The sequence below is a fragment of the Pezoporus wallicus genome, unplaced genomic scaffold (genome assembly GCF_028554395.1).
Source record: "Pezoporus wallicus isolate ANWC-B61680 ecotype Strahan unplaced genomic scaffold, APGP_CSIRO_Pwel_v1 contig_8226, whole genome shotgun sequence".
Taxonomy (NCBI): Eukaryota; Metazoa; Chordata; class Aves; order Psittaciformes; family Psittacidae; genus Pezoporus; species Pezoporus wallicus.
Window position 1 is genome coordinate 829 of NW_026635187.1, and position 19,763 is coordinate 20,591.

Consider the following 19,763-nt stretch of genomic DNA (forward strand, 5'->3'; position numbering starts at 1 on the left):
CACTGGCACAGGGTGCCCAGAGAAGCTGTGGCTGCCCCATCCCGGGCAGTGTTCAAAGCCAGGTTGGACACAGGGGCTTGGAGCAAGCTGCTCTAGGGGAAGGGGTCCCTGCCCGTGGCAGGGGTTGGAGCTGGAGGAGCTTTAAGGTCCCTTCAGCCCAAACCAGGCTGGGATTCAATGAATGGGTTTTAGCACTCAGGGTTGAGCAGAGCAAAGAGCTGTGTGTAGGCTGAAAGAAAACAGCGCAAAGAGCAGCCCCCCTGAGCTCCAGCAGTGTTTCAGGGCTCAACGTGACAGCCTGCAAGGGAAGCAGCGATAGTGCCAGGGGAGTTTAGCAGCTTGTTCTGTGACTTTGGCAGTGTGGAATCCTTCAGCTCGGGGCTGCGTTGTTGTGGGGGGGATTTTGGGAGCTTCCTTGTGCTCTGGTTCGGATCCCTGCACTCTGGTGTAAGGGCAGAGTGATGCAGACCTGTCCAGAATGACCACCAGAGCCTGGGCACCTGTTGCCTTGTCCCAGCAGCAGCAAGGGAAGTGGGAAAGAAGGAAGCTCACGTTGAGGAGGAGGAGGAGAAGCTTTATTAGGGATGAATCCTCAGGAACCGGGAGGTCTTGGTGTGTGAATCCAGGATGGTCAAAGTGATTCCTGGTGCTCTATCAGCCCAGCTGGGAGCAGGCATCCTCCCAGCTTGGGGGTGCGTGGAGGGCTGTAGGAAGCCATCAAGGGCTCCCCACATTCCTAAGGGGGATCAGTGCACCCTGAGGAGTGGTTGTGATGGAGACCCCAAATCCCTTCCTCTGACCCTGCCTGAGGAAGGCTCCAACATGCACCTTCTGCTCCAGCTCCATCATGGCCTGAGCACCAAATGCGAGCGAGGTCTGGATTCATTCCTGATCCCCCTCCTTGGGACTTCTGTGGTCCTGGGAGAGCTGGAATCTGGCTGGAATGGTCTGGGTTCATCCCTGGCTGTAGCTGTTGGTGACCTGGAGGGAAAATGTACTTACAGGAGCTGTCATCATGTCACATAGAACCTTGTAATTGCTGTGTGCACACGGTTTTCATTCCCACCAGCAAAGCACTTTGGCAGAGGTGACTCTGCTTGGAATATTCAGCAGGATGCAGGGCTTAGGGGAAGGAATTCCAGGATGAAGTGCTAGAACTTCCCAGCCATTTGCTGGTGTCATTGCAAGCCGGAGTGAAGCGTGGTGCTTTCTTCATCCCCAGAGCCTGCAACCTGGGGCCCTTTGAACCCAGGAGAAGGGGTTGTGTCAACCCATGGCCTTCCCTTTGTTCCAAAGGGAAGCACCCTCCTACCCCCCCCCCCTTTGGGTGCCATCCAGGGTCATTTGAGATCAAAGTTGCTACTGCAAACAGCACTTAACAATGGAGGGAAGAGAGGTTTTGTTGCTTCCCAAAGGACTGCATTTACCTTGCCCTCTGTGGCAAGCTGCTTTCCAGGTTTATAGCAGCTCTGTCCAAGCTGCAGGAGGGAATTCCAGCTGCTGTGCTCTTAATGCTGCTCATTTTTAGCCTTTGTCAAGCTTTTTATTCCCCTTTCTTTTTTCTCTTGTAGATTATAGCACCTATAGCCAAGCTGCAGCCCAGCAGGGGTGAGTAGCATTCCAGTCTTCTTTGCTTGCAAATGACGGGCTATAAGCATATACTAATTGCAGTTTAGGCTTAACTGAGGTGTGTTTGTCAATCCTTTAGCTCTTAGATTCCTAATATTTCAGCAGAAACCAGTGGGATAGATGAAAATCGCCTTGGGATGTGTTTTGCATGGCTCAGAAATGATGTCTCTCAATTGATTTTACAGCTACAGCGCGTACGCACCTCAGCCAGCTCAAGGCTACGCACAGAGCACCCAGGTAAAGCATGGGAGGGCTTGTAAGGGCTCTGAGCCATCATTCTGCCTGTAACCTCCATAGAAACAGCACCAGCTGCCAGGAAAAGTTGGCTTGTTGCTTCCCAAAGTGCTTCCTTAGGATGAAAACACCCTCAGCATCAGAGCCTTAACAGTCCCCTCTGTGTTCATGCAGCCTAAGGGGGTTGTGAAGGGGATAGGAAAGCCTCATTCTTAGTGTGTGTGTGTAACAGCACTCAGTGGTGTAGGAGAGACAAGCCTTCAGAAAAGGGGGAATGCCATTTGGGACGTTGCAGGAGGAGGAGGGGTAGGTTGTTCCTGCAGTAGGGTGGGAAAGCCCTGTGCCGAAAGCAGGCAGGAGAACAGGTTTAGTCTGGCCATTTGGGTCAGCTTAAACAAAGCTGACACTGACTTTTACTTTGAGTGAGTATTTTGAGGCAGAACCATTGCTACCAGTTGTGGGTTACACAGGAGAAGCGTAGCAGAGTGGTAAATGTAAGAGCAGAAGGTTTCAACTCCATCCTCTAGTGGGAGACTAAACCAACTAAACTCAGCTGTAGACAGATCCTGTGGGAGGTTCCCAGTGTTTCCTGCCTCTGGGTGACAAGAGCTTCCACAGGCAGTGACATGCTCCATCTGATCAGTGCTTTCTACTCTTGAGTTGAGGGAGTAACAGAGGCTTGGATCCCAAAAAGGCCTTTCCCTTTGGAAATCTGGGGGGTAAGGCTGTTTCAGTGTCACTTCTTGAGCTAGAACTAGAGTTTTGCCCTAAACCAAGCTGCTGGCAGCACTTAGCTGTTGGAAGTTGGCTGGTCCATGGCATGGGGCTGAGGTGGCTCTGGAGCTGCTAAAACTGCAGCACCAGCAGCTCTGTGCTCATCCAGTGGGAATCCTGGGGCTGAAGCCATCCTCCAGAACTGACTCTCACAGAGTTAAAAGGCATCGGGGTGGGAGCAGCGGTCAGAGGGATGGTTTGGTGATGGCAAGGCCTTGGGTGCTCCCACTGTTCCCATCCTTGGGTCCCAACACAAACTCCTGTTTTCCAAGCTGTCAGCTGATGGACATGAAGAATATTCAGAACAACCTCACTGAAACCTTAAAGAGGTTCCTTGTGGTGCACACTGAAGGGGTCTGACACTGAGGTGACTTGGTTTACCTCCTGCAGTTCTGCCCCCCGAGTAGTCCCGCGTTTCAGTTCAGCCCTGGGAGGTACCTGTGAGTACTGATAGGTGCCCAGGCAGTCGGGAGGAGCTGGGTGCTTTCATGCTTTAGATAGAGCAGAGATGAGTTGGGACAATAGCAAAGGCTCCTCTCTGCTCCTTGCCTTGGGAAGCTGCCTTTGTAACCTCATTGCCCAAGCTTTCCTCAGTAGCCTTGGCTTGGCTCTGGTCGCTTTCAGTACCTCAGGTAACCCAGACCCAGGTGTGGGTGCATCTCTGCACCACCAGTGAGCCTCTTGGGGTGAGGAGTTAACTGTGTGTCATCTCTGGAGCAGACCTACGGGCAGCAGAGCTATGGAACCTATGGACAGCCCACGGATGTCAGCTACTCCCAGCCCCAGACGACCGCGACGTACGGGCAGACTGCCTACGCCACGTCCTACGGGCAGCCCCCCGCCGGTAAGAGACCGACCCCCCCCCTGGCCTGCAGGGCTGGGCCTGACCCTGGGCAGAGAGTAAAGCTCAGGTCTGCATTGGGGACCTCCAGCCTAAACCACGCTCTGCTGTGGAAAGCGCTTCCGTCCTCGAGCCCACCTTGAGCCAAGGGCGCTTTGCAGTGATGTGAAGGTGGGTGGTGCCTGGGTTTGGGTGCTGGAACTAAGCTGGAACCAATCCTGGCTGCAGAGTGCTGTGCTTAGAGCAAAAGAGCCACAAACTGTGCTCCCCTGGAGTGTGAGCTCGTGGGAACCAGTGTCCTCAGTGCTTGGGTTGATAAAAATCCCCTCAGTGGATGTGGTGGGAGCCTGTTCTGGTCGTGTCACCCTCTGCTTTCTGTCCTGTGCTTCCCACAGTGGAAGGGACCAGGACAGGTCTGACTGTCCTACTCACTCTTGCATGGAAAATGCTGTTTAATCCTGTGTAAACTTGTGGGGTTAACCCTTTAGTGGCACTTGGATTTCCAGTGCAGCCACATGTTGATAGGACAAGGGGGAATGGGTTCAAAAACCAGGGGAGATTTAGGTTGGATCTAAGGCAGAAGCTCATCCCTGTCAGGGTGCCCAGAGAAGCTGTGGCTGCCCCATCCCTGGCAGTGTTCAAGGGCAGGTTGGACACAGGGGCTTGGAGCAAGCTGCTCTAGTGGAAGGGGTTGGAGGTGGAGGAGCTTTAAGGTCCCTTCAACCCAGACCATTCTGGGATCCTACGTTCCTGTGCTGGTTACTGTGCTGCAAACTATTCAGACTGGAGTTCTGTACATCTGGGTGCCTTAATGCCTGAAAGGAGCTACTGAGCCATGGCTCCATTCTGGTAGATTTGGAGTGAATATTCAAATAGTCCAAATTGAGGAAGAAATCACATTTTCCTGTAAGTAAGCCCTTGGGTGCTGTTTGCTGTATGTTCAGCCTTTGCTGTGGGACATTCTAAGTGTCTGTTAGAGGCAGAGCCCTCTTAAATGCTTCCCAAAGCAAGGGAATACTGGGACAGGCAGTGGGGTATCCGGCTAGAGAAGCCATTGAGGATGCTTCACAAGGAAGAAGTGAAGAGAAAGTGTTAATCTGTAGTTTCTGCAGTGGCACAGCACTGAAAACAGTTAAGGTCTTTACATGGATAAGGAAAACTGGAAGGGGAACCGGAACTCTCCAGCCAGCAGCTCTGTGGGTCATCTCCAGGGGATTTTTCCTGTCTTTTAAAAGCATATGGACATAAACTGGCAGCAGAAAGGATTTATAGATTTCCAAAATTCCTTTCTTAGGAATGTTTGAGCCCTTTAATCCTTACTGCAGGCTCCAGTCCTGCAGGGCTCCCAGGAAGCTGCACTGCTGCTGCTTTGCCTTGTCCCTTAAGAGTGTATTTGCTAAGCTGGGATCTCCAGGAGGGGAGTCATGGAATCCCAGCCTGGTTTGTGTTGGAAGGGACCTTAAAGCTCCTCCAGCTCCAACCCCTGCCATGGGCAGGGACCCCTTCCACTAGAGCAGCTTGCTCCAAGCCCCTGTGTCCAACCTGGCCTTGAACACTGCCAGGGATGGGGCAGCCATCAACAGCTTCTCTGTTGATCCAGAATGAGCCCGAGGTTGGGTTTATTCCTCCTACCCCTTCCTCTCCTTGAGGAGCCCGAGCTGTGCAAGCACTGATGGTGCTCAGAGCCTTCCTCCCTCACTGGTCTTTGCCTTTCATGCTAAATGCAGCTTGAAGTGTTGCCTGGGGCGTACGCCATGCCCTCAGGGACGTGCCATTTTTCCACTTGAATCCCAATTTACTTTTCCTGGGCATTGCCTCCCTGTAGGAGAGGGAAGGCTGCAGTGGCTTCAGAGCAAAGTGCCTTTTCCTGTCTGAACAGCCTATTTTGGGGTAAGATGCTGTTGTTGTCAGGGCAATTCAAACCCTGGGCACATCCACCCCAGCGCTGCCATCCAGCCTTGGGCTCCTCCTGGGCTGCCCAAGGTGTGACTGACCACCTAGGTCGTGCTGCTTCTTCCCTGGGACTGTAGGAGAAGGTGTCTTGGTGTCACCCCATCCTTTGGTATGGAGAAGAGGGGTTCAGGAGCCTCTGGACACCAACTGGATTGGGGGATTTATGGGCACCATCAGATCTGTGATCATGGGATGCTCTTGAAGCGCTGTGGTGTATCAGCAGGAATTCAGGAGTAAAGGAAGAGCTGCATGGTTTAGGGTTGTTGGCTTTCTAAGCATGTTGTTTGAGGGCAAAAACATCACTTCAGGTGTTCAAATAGGGATCTCCTTTAAGTCACATCACTCCCCAGCCCCTCACTGGCACAAGCTGTGGGCTACACAGGACCAACTCTTCAAGCCCAGCCCCTGTGGGTACCTTTTCTTGCTGCTTCCATCAGAGAGAAGCCTTCAGAACTGAAGCCTGCTCATTTCAGAGTAAACCTCTCTGGATGCAGCATTTCCAGTTGATACTCCCTGAGGACCAAGTCCTGCAAACTTCCCCTCCTCCTGAAGGATTCCTAGGCTTTGATAAGGGTGTTCCTTGCAGGCTTGGATACTTTGAGTGGAAGTGAGCCATGCAGCTGGAGGCCTGAAGCAGGTTATCCCAGTTCTTCCCTACATTTCACTCTCTACCTGGTAGAGGGAACAGAGAGAAGTGGAGTCATGTAAATGCCCCCTCAAAAACACACCTCTTGAGGGTTTCCATTGTACCCAAGCTCAGTGTTGAATGCAGATGCAGCCCAGCAGGGTGGTAAACCACTCGCTGCCTGTCCTCTGGTACAAACCCTTCCCTCTGGGCACAACCACACAAAGGGAAAGCTCCATCTAGAGCTGAAGCATTTGAAGTCAGGATTATTCCAAGTGGTTACAAACCTCCTTTGCTCAGTGGGAGAGGTTAGTGCTGTCCCTGACAGTGCTGAGAATAGGGCTTAGGCATGGGGGGACCACCCTAAGGCTCCAGGTTCGGGCAGAGCAGCCCAGGGCAGGGCTGTGGCTCCAGCAGCACTTATGCAGGCTGTACTTAGGCAAACAAGAGGCTTTTTTAGCCTGTGGTCAGGCTGCAGCCACTTAAAAGAAGGATTCATTTAATGTCTGGTGTCAGTGAGCTCTGATGGAGTGCCGTGGTGGCTCACAGTGAAGTGTTTGGGCTGCTTCAGTTTGTCCAAGGCTCCAAATCACACTCATACTGTCCTTCTCAGCAGCATCCTGTCCAGCAACACTCGGAACAGGACTTTGGTGCTCAGAGAACCCCTCAGCAGAAAGGAACACTGACCCTGAAACAGGCTGAGAGTGGGTCCTGTACATTGTTTCCCAGTGGGAGAGCAGCTTGATGGGTCCAGGTTGGCTGCCCTGTGGTGTGGAATCCAGCCCATGGTGTCCAGCAGGAGGCTGGTGCTGTGAGGAGCGTGGTGAGGGCTCGGTTTAGGCTGGTTACTGCAGGGGACAGGGTTGTGTCCCCTTGGAGCCCTCCTTTTCCATAACCAGGAAGCTCAAGAGCAGCACTATGAGACAGAAAGCTGATGTTTGGGGTTTCTCTAATGCAGACTTCCTCCTCTCACTTCTCTTCCTCTTCCCTGGGGAATCTGAGCCCCCTTGGGGAGGCCCCTGGGTTTGCCGCAGGGCACTGAGATGTGGAAGTCCTGCGGGGCTTCCTGAGGGGCCTGTGTATTCCATTTGAACTCCATTTGCTTTGCAAATGAGGGAGTCGAGGTCAAAACCACAGCCCAGTGTGCCTGAAATGCTGTAGAATAAGAGGAGGAGCCTGGCACACGTGTCCCATGTCTCTTAAAGCCAAGTGGAGAAGCTGTTACCTCAGTTGGACCTTAAGGCCCCACCATAAGCCCCAGGCACTGGGCTGCTCTTTGGCAATCGATCTGTGTTTGTAGTAAGTCAGCTTTTGCAGAGGGTATTTGATTGCTATTTTGACATCAATTATTAATATTGATTATTATGAAGTTGATTTTTCCCTTGGAAGCCTCCCTTTTATAGTTTGAAAACCCACCTGCAAGGTTCTGGACCATCAGAAGGCACCGTGTTTATTGACAGGTCACCCTGGTGCCAGGCCAGATGCGATTACACAGTGCTGGAAACACTGGTTTAAATGGAGCTGCTTTGGGATCTTGGATGTTGTAAAGTCTGAAATAAAGGCATGAGCTCAAAGCTTTTCACCTAAACCAAGAAATACTGAGAGAAGTGAAGGCACATAAACCACTGGGTGATCTTTTTAGACCTTTCTCTTAAGTTAAAGCAACTGTAAATTGTTGTCTTTTGTTTCCAGAGTAAATAAGACTTCCTGAATGCCTCACAAAGACTTTCTCAAGCCATGCTGGTGCTATTTTATGCTTCTGGTTCTCAAATAAAGCCAAAAGGATGGGACCACACTTCTTAAACTCTTACTTCAGAGCTTTGTGCTTTGTTACAGTAGCTGTGGGCTTTGGTAGCTGTGATCCGGGGTTGGATGCTGATTGAAGCCTGGCTCCTGGGAGCGTGGTTTTGGGTGGTGAGGGTACTGCTGGGGCTGTGGGATGAGGCTTCCCAGGGCAGGGGGGCTCTCCAAGGGGGGCTGTGGGTCAGCTCATCTGTGATGTTCCTGCAGCAGTAAGATCAGTGCTGGACGAAGGTGTGACGAACCCTCAACAGAGGCTCAGTGGTTTGAGGTCTCCAACCTGACGTGAGTGTTGGGCTCTTGTCTCTTGCAGGTTACAGCACCCCGACTGCCCCCCCAGCGTACAGCCAGCCCGTGCAGGGGTACGGCACAGCCCCCTACGACACCAACACCGCGACGGTTACAACCACCCAGGCTTCCTATGCAGCCCCCTCTGCCTACGGCACCCAGCCCGCGTACCCGGCCTACGGGCAGCAGCCACCAGCGGCTGCTCCCACAAGGTAATACCCATCTTTCCATAGAGTCCTGGAATAACAGAAGGATTTGGGTTGAAGGGACCTTAAAGCTCCTCCAGCTCCAACCCCTGCCACGGGCAGGGACACCTTCCACTGGAGCAGCTTGCTCCAAGCCCCTGTGTCCAACCTGGCCTTGAACACTGCCAGGGATGGGGCAGCCACAGCTTCTCTGGGCACCCTGTGCCAGCGCCTCAGCACCCTCACAGGGAAGAGCTTCCTTATATCTAACCTAAATCTGCCCTGTTTCAGTCTGAACCCATCACCCCTTGTCCTATCACTCCAGTCCCTGATGAAGAGTCCCTCTCCAGCATCCTTGTAGCCCCCTTCAGACTCTGGAAGCTGCTCTGAGGTCTCCACACGGCTTCTCTTCCCCAGGCTGAACAGTCCCAGTGTTCTCAGCCTGGCTCCATGCAGGAGCTGCTCCAGCCCCTGAGCATCCTCGTGGCCTCCTCTGGCCTTGCTTCAGCAGCTCCATGTCCTCCTTATGCTGTGGACACCAGAGCTCCACACAGTGCTGCAAGTGGGGTCTTTCCCTCCCTCCCAAAGCTCTCTGCTCTCAGGCACACGCCGCCAGCTAAACCAGGACCTGCTGCTCTTTCTTTCTGTGCCTGCTGGTGCTCGAGCTTCACTCCTGCTGCAGCTGGAGGGCTGGGGGAAGCAGCGTGGGTCGGTTCTGCCCCTGCACAATGAGTCAGGGCTGTCACTGGGAGATGAGCAGAGCAGCGCAGCAGCAAAAACAAGCTCTTGACTCATGGCATAGGGCAGAAAGCGGAGCAGTGTGATCAAGCAGGATGCTGCTCCAGACCAGGACTGATGGAGTCATGCACGTGCTGGAGGCTGTTTCCTTTTTAAACCTCTTGTGCCTGGGCACTGACAGGATTGTATTTAGTTGAATTGTTTGCTCAGGATTCAGCCTGCATCATATAAACTCATGTAGTAAGGACTAAAAACTGCTTTAGGCATGTACCTGATGGCAGCCACTCCAGTTAGCAGAGGGGGAACTTGGCTGGATCTGTCAGATTACACTTGAAGGATCCATCCTGATGTCTAAAGTACCTTTTTCCAGCTTTTACAACTCTTTTTACTCCACTGTTAAACACTTGTAATAGGATAGAACAAATACAAAAGGGGACATTCCAATCACATGCAAAGGGTTCTCTCTTTTCAGGCCTTGAGAGTTAATACTAAGCATACAATGATGGTTTGTGTAGAAAAGGACCTTTAAGGCTCTCCCAGTCCAGCTCCCAACGTCCTTTTCATTTCGTCAGTAATGCGTACGGGGCAATATCTGCTTGTGCTGGATTCCAAGCCACACAGGGGTGATTGCCAAGGGCCTGTGGGAACAGGCCAAGGGGAATGGCTTTAACCTGCCAGAGGGGAGACTGAGCTGAGCTCTGAGGCAGAAGCTCTTCCCTGTGAGGGTGCTGAGGCGCTGGCACAGGGTGCCCAGAGAAGCTGTGGCTGCCCCATCCCTGGCAGTGTTCAAGGCCAGGTTGGACACAGGGGCTTGGAGCAAGCTGCTCCAGTGGAAGGTGTCCCTGCCCGTGGCAGGGATTGGAGCTGGAGGAGCTTTAAGGCCCCTTCCAACCCAAACCAGTCTTAGTCTGTGATTGAACTGCCGACGTTTCTGGCTGCTTTTGAGCTCCTCCTTTTTCTCTGCACAGACCCCAGGATGGCAGCAAACCAGCAGACACCAGCCAACCACCATCGAGTACAACCGGCTACAGCCAGCCCAGCCTGGGGTACGGGCAGAGCAACTACAGCTACCCCCAGGTGCCTGCCAGCTACCCCATGCAGCCAGTCACTGCACCACCCTCCTACCCCCCTACCAGGTAACTCAGCTGAGCCTCATGCTGCTGCTGTGCAAACGGGTTAGCTTGGGCAAGAGGGGTTTGAAACCAACCCATGTGGTGGTTTTGGTGTCCTGGGAGTAGGGAGGGGGTTTCTTGTTGGGGCACCTCTTGTTGCAGGAAGGATGGTTGAGTGCATATGTGTCTGTGTACATCTCCAGCAGCAAGGTGAAAAGATGGCAAATGTTAAGAGGTTTCTTGGATAGGGAGTGTGTTACAGCCACCTTCTGCTCCCTCCTTACACATCCTTTGCCAAGGAGCTTGCCCTCCTCCCCCCAGAGTCTGTAATACTCTGGTGTTGACTTCCAGAGCGTGTGATTTGAAACCCTCAGCCCCAGGGGCTGGCTTATTGTCCATCAGCTGAAGACGTTCCAGTGCCAGGGCAGAAGAGGAACGTGTTACCTGCCTTGTTGCTGATTTTCTTGCCCTGGTGCTTCTGCCTCTTTCTCGAGGCATGACTAAATGGTGACGGGCCACAAGGATCTTGCTTTTAGCAGGCTCCTGTGTTGATTTTGCCTCCTGGCACCACACTGGCCTCCGCAGGGTGACTTCACCTGTTTAAATGGTTTATAACACCACATATGGCTTATAATTGCATTACCCTCTGGTGTGAGGCAGTCCTGTGGGCTCATGCACACTGCCAGGGAGTTGGCTCATTGTTGCAATGCTTTTGTCTTCCAGCTATTCCTCCACACAGCCGAGCGGTTACGATCAGAGCACTTACTCCCAGCAGAGCACCTATGGGCAGCAGAGCACCTATGGACAGCAGACAAGCTATGGCCAGCAAAGCAGCTATGGGCAGCAGCCCCCACCGACCAGTTATCCCCCCCCGAGCGGGTCCTACAGCCAGGCCCCCAGCCAGTACAGCCAGCAGAGCAGCAGTTATGGCCAACAGAGTGAGTGGTCAGGGATGAGAGGTCTCTTCTTGCCCTTTCAGCGTGGGCTGGCTCTGAAGGAGGCTCAGTTTGGGTCTCAGGCTTGGAGCTGCGTTAAAGGGAAAAGCCCCCAACACAAGAGGGACGTGGAGCTGTTGGAGCGAGGCCACGGAGCTGCTGCGAGGGCTGGAGCAGCTCTGCTCTGGAGCCAGGCTGAGAGAGCTGGGCTGGGTCAGCCTGGAGAAGAGAAGGCTCCTGAAGGGGAGACCTGAGAGCAGCTCCAGTGCCTGAAGGGGCTGCAGGAAAGCTGGAGAGGGGCTTGGGACAAGGGATGTAGGGACAGGCCAAGGGGAATGGCTTTAACCTGCCAGAGGGGAGACTGAGCTGAGCTCTTAAGCAGTGACACTGCAGTGCTCCCCTCAGGACTGACAAACACAGAAGCACCAAATGCTGCAGAGGCTGGGCTGGGTGAGATGTGGTGTAACCTGTTGTGGGTGGGAGTTCTGCAGGGATTGGGCAGGTAGGCCCCAGCATCAGGCTTGATTCCACACTGGAAAGTAGCACATCTCTCCTTAAATGACCGCTGCTGCTGTAAGTGCTGGAGTAGTGATTGTTGTGCTGATGCTCTGGGGCTGCAGGCAGGGCCGAGGGCTCAGCGAAGGGACAGGCAGCTCTGCAACATGTTTGTTCCACCCTTTCCCAGGCTCATTCCGTCAGGACCACCAGAGCAGCATGAGCGTCTATGGACAAGATTCCGGAGGCTTTTCAGGCTCGGGAGAGAACCGGAATCTGAGCGGCCCCGACGGCCGCGGCAGGGGACGAGGGGGATATGAGCGAGGAGGCATGAGCAGAGGTGGGCGGGGAGGAGGACGCGGTGGAATGGGGTAAGAGCAAATCTTTTCTCCTTTTATCTACTTCTGGTTTACCCATAGGCTTTGAAACGGAAAGAAGGGACTGAAAGGTTGACATTCCCAAGAGTATTTCCATGGAGAACACCTCTGTAGCACTGAACACCCATGGAAGTATTATCCTTAGGGGGAGTAGGAGCAGGATCTATTTGGTTTTCGTCCTGCAGCTGGTTGGGCCCCAGGTTGGTGGGGGGGGGGCTGGAATTAGGGGAATTGCTAAACCTGGCACTTTCAGCTCCCTTCGTGCTGTGCAGAGGTGAGATCCTCTCTGGGGTTGGACAGTAACCCTGGATCGAACACACACAAACCTCCCTGTGCCTCAGCAGTGGGAATGTCGGCAGCGTGGGCACGGACACGGCAGCAGCCTTGTGCCGGCCACAGCCGTAGCACATGGAGCAGCGTGTGCCTGGGGCAGGTCCAAGCCATGACTCTTGAGTGGCCACAGCACTTAGAGCTTGGTTGGAGTGTGAAGAAAGACCCCCTGAGAACATAAAGAGCTCCCCCTTGGAGCCTTCAGGTGCTCTAAATCAGTTTGGCCATTTCAACTGATGGCAAAACCTGGTTTGGTAACCCCTGTCCGTGGTGGTCTGATAGAGGTGAGGAAGGAGGACAAAGCTCAAAGGCTCCTGAGAGAAGGAAGCTGTAGCTTTGTGTGTGTTCCATCCCTTGGGACCGTCGGGCAGAGCTATGCAGAGTGTCCCTAGGTGAACACTGGGCTGTGCAGTGCTGGCCTCCTCCATAGGCAGCTTTTCCTGGTGCTGTACAGCCTGGTGGCAGCCAGAGTTTGGCAACTGAGAGTCCCACTCTGCATAGCTCTGTCACAGTGAAGTGGCATGAAATCTTTATCGGAGAAATCCAACTCCCAGTGTCTGGAAATGGCAGATCAAAAAGGCCTGGCTTGTGTTGGGACGCATCTGGCTTCAATTGGCTCGAGTGGAACAAGAGTTCCCTGGTTCTGCATAAAGATTTCACCCATGCTGTACTGATTACTAATGGTTGGCAGTAGATGTAGACACTTGAAATGTCTATCATCACATCTTCAAATTCCTAGCCCCTTCGGAGCTGCTCATGCCAAAGGTTTTGTCCTCTTGGTTCCGTGCCCTAATCCGAGCTTACTCTGAGCACGGAGCCATGTCCCACCTGAGCAGACCCTTGCCAAGGGCTCCCCAGCTTTATGGACGTAGACTTTGTGCTGTCCATAGGCAAGGTGGCCCTTCCTAGGAACACCAAGGGGCGGGTAGGGGAACTTGGCCCTCCTTAGCATGCTGTGGTGATGGATTTCAGTGTCTCCTGCAGGTAAGGAGCTCGATGTTCTTAACGTGCCCTTTTCTTTTTTCATTGACTCAATTATTTTCTATTTTCATTGGCTGTTAAACATGGAAACTTTTTAACATGCTTTGTCGCATTTATATGCTACAGGTTACAAAGTGAGAGCCTTGTATACACACTTCAATACTTAAAAAGTACCCGTACTCAGTACTCAGCCGGCAGCATAATGAAAAGTGGGACTAGACACGGTGTCCATATGGAGAGGAAAAAAATATACATAGGATTATTTTTGACCCCAATGTATTCATTGTATAAATGGAATCCTTCTGTAATGTGCTTTGGTAACTGCATCCTTGTTGTTTGGTAATAAAGCCAGAGGAGGTGTACTCTAGAATTGTGTAACGTTAACAAGTGTAAAGCATTGTGTTTAACACGAGAGCCGTGACGTAAATGGTGTGTGCTCGAAGGAGCAGAGCTGCATGCAACACCTTGAATCTCTGTATTGACAAACTCTTTTCTCCCCCAGTATTAGAGGTGCAATACTTGCTAAAAAACAGGCAGTGCTCTCCCTCCTCCGCTCCTCCACTTCCAAACAGCCTTTGCGCCTCTCCCAAAGCGAGGGAGAAGCAGCCAAATCCTTCCCAGGTGGCATTTTCCCAATTACCCAGTGCTTGGAAGCGCTCTTTAAGCTGTGAAGGCTTCAGCCACAGCTTTCCCTTTGCACCGAGACACGGCGTGTGTCCACAAAGCTGCACCCCAGGCCCCCGAGCCCCCGCTGTAATGCTGTTAAGTTCTCCCTTCCACTTGTTAAACTCAGTGCTGTAAAAGGGTGTTCTACCGAGGGGATGAGGCAATGTGAGCTGAACTGTGTTGTAGGCATCGCGTGTGGTTGTCTCCTACCTGTTGAACTGTTAATGTCAGGGCCGCGCGGGCTCCGTGCGCTGCGAGGGGCTGAGGGTGCACCTTTGTGTACACACCGAGGGGAGGGAGCTGCCCAGCCGCCCAGCCCCACCATGAGGCCAAAACCTGATCTTCTAAACTCTCTACACCGTGGTTCTTTTTTGAGCTGTGAGTATTGCACTGCTAATACCCCCTCCAAGTAACGCAAAGGGTTCCGCCAAGCAAGGTGGTGGGCTCAAAGCACACGAGGTTGCCTTATACGTAAAGGAAAATTGAGCGAGCTGCCCTGAAGAAAGGCATAGTGCCGAGATGAGAGACAGACAGACAGATGCATTGTTTGGAGATGTTTTAGCCAGTGCCCTTCTTCCCCAGTGAGCCGCAGAGGCTCAGAGCGGTCCTGGCTTTGTAAAGGGAAAGGCCTTCATTTCTTCGTTTATCCCCCCAGCAGCGCTGGAGAGCGAGGTGGCTTCAATAAGCCTGGTGGTAAGTTTTTGAGCATTACAATGGATAGTGTTTAATAAAGAAAAAAAAAATAATAACAAATTGCAGTCAGTTTGTAGCACAAAGTGTAATTGTTATTCGTTTAAAGTGGTTAAAATGCCCCATGCCACGGGCACTGCCGGCAATAACTGCGCTTACAGGACACAGGGTAACGTGGAGGAATTGAGCAACCGCTCTGTGTAATGTGGGGAGGCAAAGAATTAATTGCATTTAATAACTGTTATATAAAAGTAACTTTAATGACAACCAATTGGCCTGGTAAAGCAGTAAAACGAGCCAGTGTCCTAGTGGTTAATGGTTGGAGAGCTGCTCAGACCAGCAGGCGGCCGGGCCGAGAGGGTGCGTTGCTGCTCTGTCTGCAGTGCAGGTCAAGCTGAGTTTAACCAGCGCCATCGCACGGTGGTTTTACGTAGCTAGTGTTGTGTGTGTCGGTTCTGCAGCCCCCAAGGCCTGCACTAACACGGCTTCTTATGATTCTTTCCCCACTGGCAGGACACATGGAAGAAGGACCGGATCTTGATTTAGGTAAGGCACCAACTCGTTGCCCGTTCCCTGCTCCTAGTGAGGGTGGCAGCTACAGGAGGGCTCCTTCCAGCTATTTCATGAGTCCCAACTTGTCAGGCTGTTGAAAAACCACACTTACTTGTGAGGCACAAGAACTTGGGGGTGCTGCTCTGTACCTGGGTCAGCACAAACCCTGTTTGCAGCAGGCTTAGCCCAGAGCTCACCCAGTAGCCTCCCCTTGTGCTATTCCAGCCCGTTGCCATGCAACTCTTCCTGTTGCACAGGCGTGTCTGGAAGTGATGTGTCAGCATGGGGTGGACATCTGGGTGTGGGAGCCAAAAGGATGCGGAGCAATCCCTCATCCTCATCTCCATGTCTCCCATTAGCACCAAGTGGTTTAACCCCATGGTGTCACCTGCCTTCCTGCGTGGAGATGGTGGGGTAGGGTCACTGCTCCCAGTGCCTGGGCGTCTGTCACCTCATGAACACACTCCTTGGGAGCAAAGCTGCAGCTCCATGATGAAAAGCACTTTGGAGTGTAGTATCCTACCCTGACGCCCTGAATTCCCTCCTAGGCCCCCCCATGGATCCAGATGAGGACTCGGACAACAGTTCCGTGTACGTGCAGGGACTCAATGATAACGTGACCCTGGAGGATCTGACAGACTTCTTCAAGCAGTGTGGAATTGTCAAGGTGAGGGACACACGCACGTGAAGGTTGGCTCCTGGCTGGTGGGGGACAGGGATCACCCATCCTGGAGCACGGAGCTCATCTCCCTTCAGCCCTTTGCTCCCAGGAGCTGGTGGGGCAGCACAATGACCCCAGCCAGTGTTAACCTCTAGCTCGTGCTTCCCAAAGAGCCTCATTTGTCTCTTGAACCTGATGAGGCTGTGGAGGAAGCGTGGATCTGCTGCTGGTGGGACGTGAGAGGGCTCATGGTGCTGGGGATCGAGGAGGAGGACGTGGGGAGGCTGCAGCTTGGCTCTTGCACAGCCAAGGTGCATCTGGGAGAAGCCTTTGGTCCTGGACCAGTTCCTCCCTTGGTTGGGTTGGCTGGGCAGCAGCTGCTGCTCCTGCTAAACCAAAGGGGCCTTTCTTGTGCCATGGAGCCACCAAACTGAGGGTTGTTTGAGTTGAGAGCAGAACAGAGGAGAACAAATCCCTGCTTGGCTTATGGTGAGAGGTGGCTTGAGGGGATGTCTGTGGCCTGCTCTAGATGAACAAGAGGACTGGGCAGCCCATGATACACCTCTACATGGACAAGGAAACCGGCAAACCAAAAGGAGATGCCACCATATCTTATGATGACCCATCCACTGCCAAGACAGCCGTGGAGTGGTTTGATGGTGAGTGTGTGCAGGGGGTGTTTTGGGGTGGAAACACTTTGCCATTATGGAGCTAAATCCTTGTCTGGCCAAAGGCAGCTTAAAATCACAGAACCAACCAGGTTGGAAAAGCCCTTTAAGATAATCACATCCAATCGTTCTCCAGCCCTGCCAAGGCCACCACTAACCCATGGCACTGAGGCCTCGTCTCCACGCGGTGTGAACACTTGCAGGGACGGTGACTGCAGCCCTGCCCTGGGCAGCCTGTTCCAATGCCTGAGCACCCTCTGGGGCAGGAATTGTTCCTCAGCTCCATCTAAACCTGCCCTGGGGCAGCTTGAGGCTGTTTCCTCAAGCATTTGTGTCCTCGGGGTGTGGAGGATCAGCTTTAGGTGGTCAAGCTTCAGCCTGAGAAGCTCCTGGGTGTAACTGGGCTGACAAGTGTGGTGCTTGGGTGGTGCTAGCACCTTCTCCTGCACCAGTTAACGCCTTGGTGCCCATGGAGGAGCCGAGGCCAGCAGCAGTGATGCTCTTGCCCTCATCTTCCTCCTCCCAGGGAAGGATTTCCAGGGCAGCAAGCTCAAAGTGACGTTGGCGCGGAAGAAGGGCCCAATGAACAGCATGCGGGGCGGGATGCCGCCCCGGGAGCAGCGCGGAATGCCGCCCCCCCTGCGTGGAGGTAACGTCCCCAGAGCACCCTGCCTGGGCGAGCAGCACCCATGGGTGCTCCCTGCCCTCCAGCCAGGGCCACGGCACCAATGAACCATCCCTGCAGGTCCAGGGGGGCCGAGCGGCCCCATGGGGCGCATGGGAGGCCGAGGTGGAGACCGGGGCGGCTTCTCCTCCAGAGGACCGAGGGGATCCAGGGGGAACCCCTCCGGAGGGAGCGTCCAGCACCGAGCTGGTGACTGGCAATGTCCTAACCCGTGAGTATCCCTGGGGCTTGTGAGCATCCCTCATCCCGGAATGATCCCGGAGCACCTTCCTGCTCCCTGCTGACTGCTGCTTGTCCCCAGGGGCTGCGGGAACCAGAACTTCGCCTGGCGAACAGAGTGCAACCAGTGCAAGGCTCCCAAGCCCGAGGGGTTCCTGCCACCGCCATTCCCACCTCCAGGTGTGTGTGTGGGGCGGACACAGCCCTGATCCTGGGTCGTGCTCCTCCGGGAGCAGCTCTTCCTGGAGCTGCTGTGGCTCCATCCCTCAGGAGCTGTGAAATGGAGGCTGGGGCTCCTCTGCTTTCTGTTCCTCACACACTTCCCAGCGCTTCCTCTGCTGCCAGTGCTCCTCCTCGGGGCTTGTTCTTGGGTCTGCTCTTTGGGGTTCCTCCTCAAGGCTCTCCTGGGGCTCCTCCTTGGCATTCTTCTTTGGGGCTCCTCCTTGATGTTCTTCTTTGGGGCTCCTCCTTGGGGTTCTTATTTGAGGCTCCTCCTTGGCGTCCTTCTTTGGGGCTCCTCCTTTGGGTTGCTCCTTGGGATTTCTCCTTGGGTCTCCTCGTTGGGGTTCCTCCGTGAGGCTTCTCCTTTGAGCTCCTCTTGGGGCTCCTTGGCCCTGGTTTCAGCACTCGCCCCTTGTTGGGCAGTGCCCTCCAACAAGTCCCCTTCCCACTCCCCCCTTGACATCCCCCGGCATTCCCAGCAGCTCCGATGCCGGAGCAGCACCCGGCACAGGGCAGCTTCTCCCCTCTGAGGCTCTCCCCTCCCACAGGCGGTGACCGCGGCCGGGGCGGCCCCGGGGGGATGCGCGGCGGGCGCGGCGGTGGCCTCATGGAGCGCGGCGGCCCCGGGGCCATGTTCCGAGGCGGCCGCGGTGGCGACCGAGGAGGCTTCCGTGGCGGCCGGGGCATGGACCGAGGCGGCTACGGAGGAGGCGGCCGCCGCGGCGGAGGAGGAGGAGGAGGAGGAGGACCTGGGGGGCCCCCGGGACCCCTGATGGAGCCCATGGGAGGTGGCGGCCGCGGCGGGCGGCGCGGAGGACCAGGGAAGATGGACAAGTGCGTATGGGGAGGGATGGGGGTGCTTTGGGCAAGGGGAGGTGGATGGGACGGGGCCACACCGGGGCCCTGTTGGGTTTGGGTGCTCAGGGGATGTTCAGTGGGTGTTGGGGTGTTCAGTGGGTGTTGAGGTCTTCAGTGGGTGTTGAGGTCTTCAGTGGGTGTTCAGTAGGTGTTTAGTGGGTATTCAGTGGGTGTTGGGTGTTCAGTGGGTGTTCAATGGGTGTTGGGTATTCAGTGGGTGTTCAGTGGATGTTGAGGTGTTCAGTGGATGTTGAGGTGTTCAGTGGGTGTTCAGTGGGTGTTGAGGTGTTCAGTGGATGTTGAGGTGTTCAGTGGGTGTTCAGTAGGTGTTCAGTGGGTGTTGGGTGTTCAGTGGGTGTTCAATGGGTGTTGCGTATTCAGTGAGTGTTCAGTGGATGTTGAGGTGTTCAGTGGATGTTGAGGTGTTCAGTGGATGTTGAGGTGTTCAGTGGGTGTTCAGTAGGTGTTCAGTGGGTGTTGGGTATTCAGTGGGTGTTCAGTGGGTGTTCAGTGGGTATTCAGTGGGTATTCAGTGGGTGTTCAGTAGGTGTTCAGTGAGTATTCAGTGGGTGTTCAGTAGGTGTTCAGTGGGTGTTCAGTGGGTGTTGAGGTGTTCAGTGGATGTTGAGGTGTTCAGTGGGTGTTCAGTAGGTGTTCAGTGGGTGTTCAGTGGGTGTTGGTGGGTGTTCAGTGGATGTTGAGGTGTTCAGTGGGTGTTCAGTAGGTGTTCAGTGGGTGTTGAGGTGTTCAGTGGGTATTCAGTGGGTGTTCAGTAGGTGTTCAGTGAGTATTCAGTGGGTGTTCAGTAGGTGTTCAGTGGGTATTCAGTGGGTGGTGGGTGTTCAGTGGGGCTCCTGAGGACACCAGCACTGATCCACCCATTCCCTGTGTATCCACATACAGGGGCGAACACCGCCAGGAGCGCCGAGACCGGCCCTACTAGACACACACCGACCCCCCCCTTCCCCCCAATCCTCACCCCCGGAGCTGCGTTTCCTACCAGATTTATTTTTTAAAGCAGAAATGAATCGGAAACAAGGAAAAGTTTTAACTTTCTAATTCCATATTTATAACGTTGGCCACGGCGCGAGACAGACGAAACACCTCCCGTAACCCCCACTCCTACGGGCGCGCGACCAGTTCTTGTGGCGGTTGGTTCCTTACCCCCCACCCCCCCCACCCCCCCGTTATTCCCGTTATTCCCGGATCCCGGTTGGCGCCGCTGTTCCCGGTTGTGACGGTTGG

General features: G+C 54.1%; 1 protein-coding gene across 1 annotated transcript; it reads left to right on the plus strand.

The window, feature by feature from the left end:
* Positions 1-1,528: 1,528 nt before the first annotated feature.
* EWSR1 (EWS RNA binding protein 1) lies at positions 1,529-19,488 on the plus strand (the record flags this gene model as incomplete). The annotated part of the gene is made up of 16 exons (XM_057410372.1): positions 1,529-1,608; positions 1,815-1,866; positions 3,358-3,481; positions 8,170-8,356; positions 10,036-10,203; positions 10,903-11,117; positions 11,800-11,980; positions 14,619-14,656; positions 15,167-15,199; positions 15,754-15,872; positions 16,396-16,525; positions 17,061-17,183; positions 17,280-17,430; positions 17,521-17,618; positions 18,209-18,494; positions 19,422-19,488. Coding segments are annotated over 16 exons (2,025 nt in total), but the record flags the coding sequence as incomplete, so codon positions are not given.
* Between the last annotated feature and the right edge of the window lie 275 nt (positions 19,489-19,763).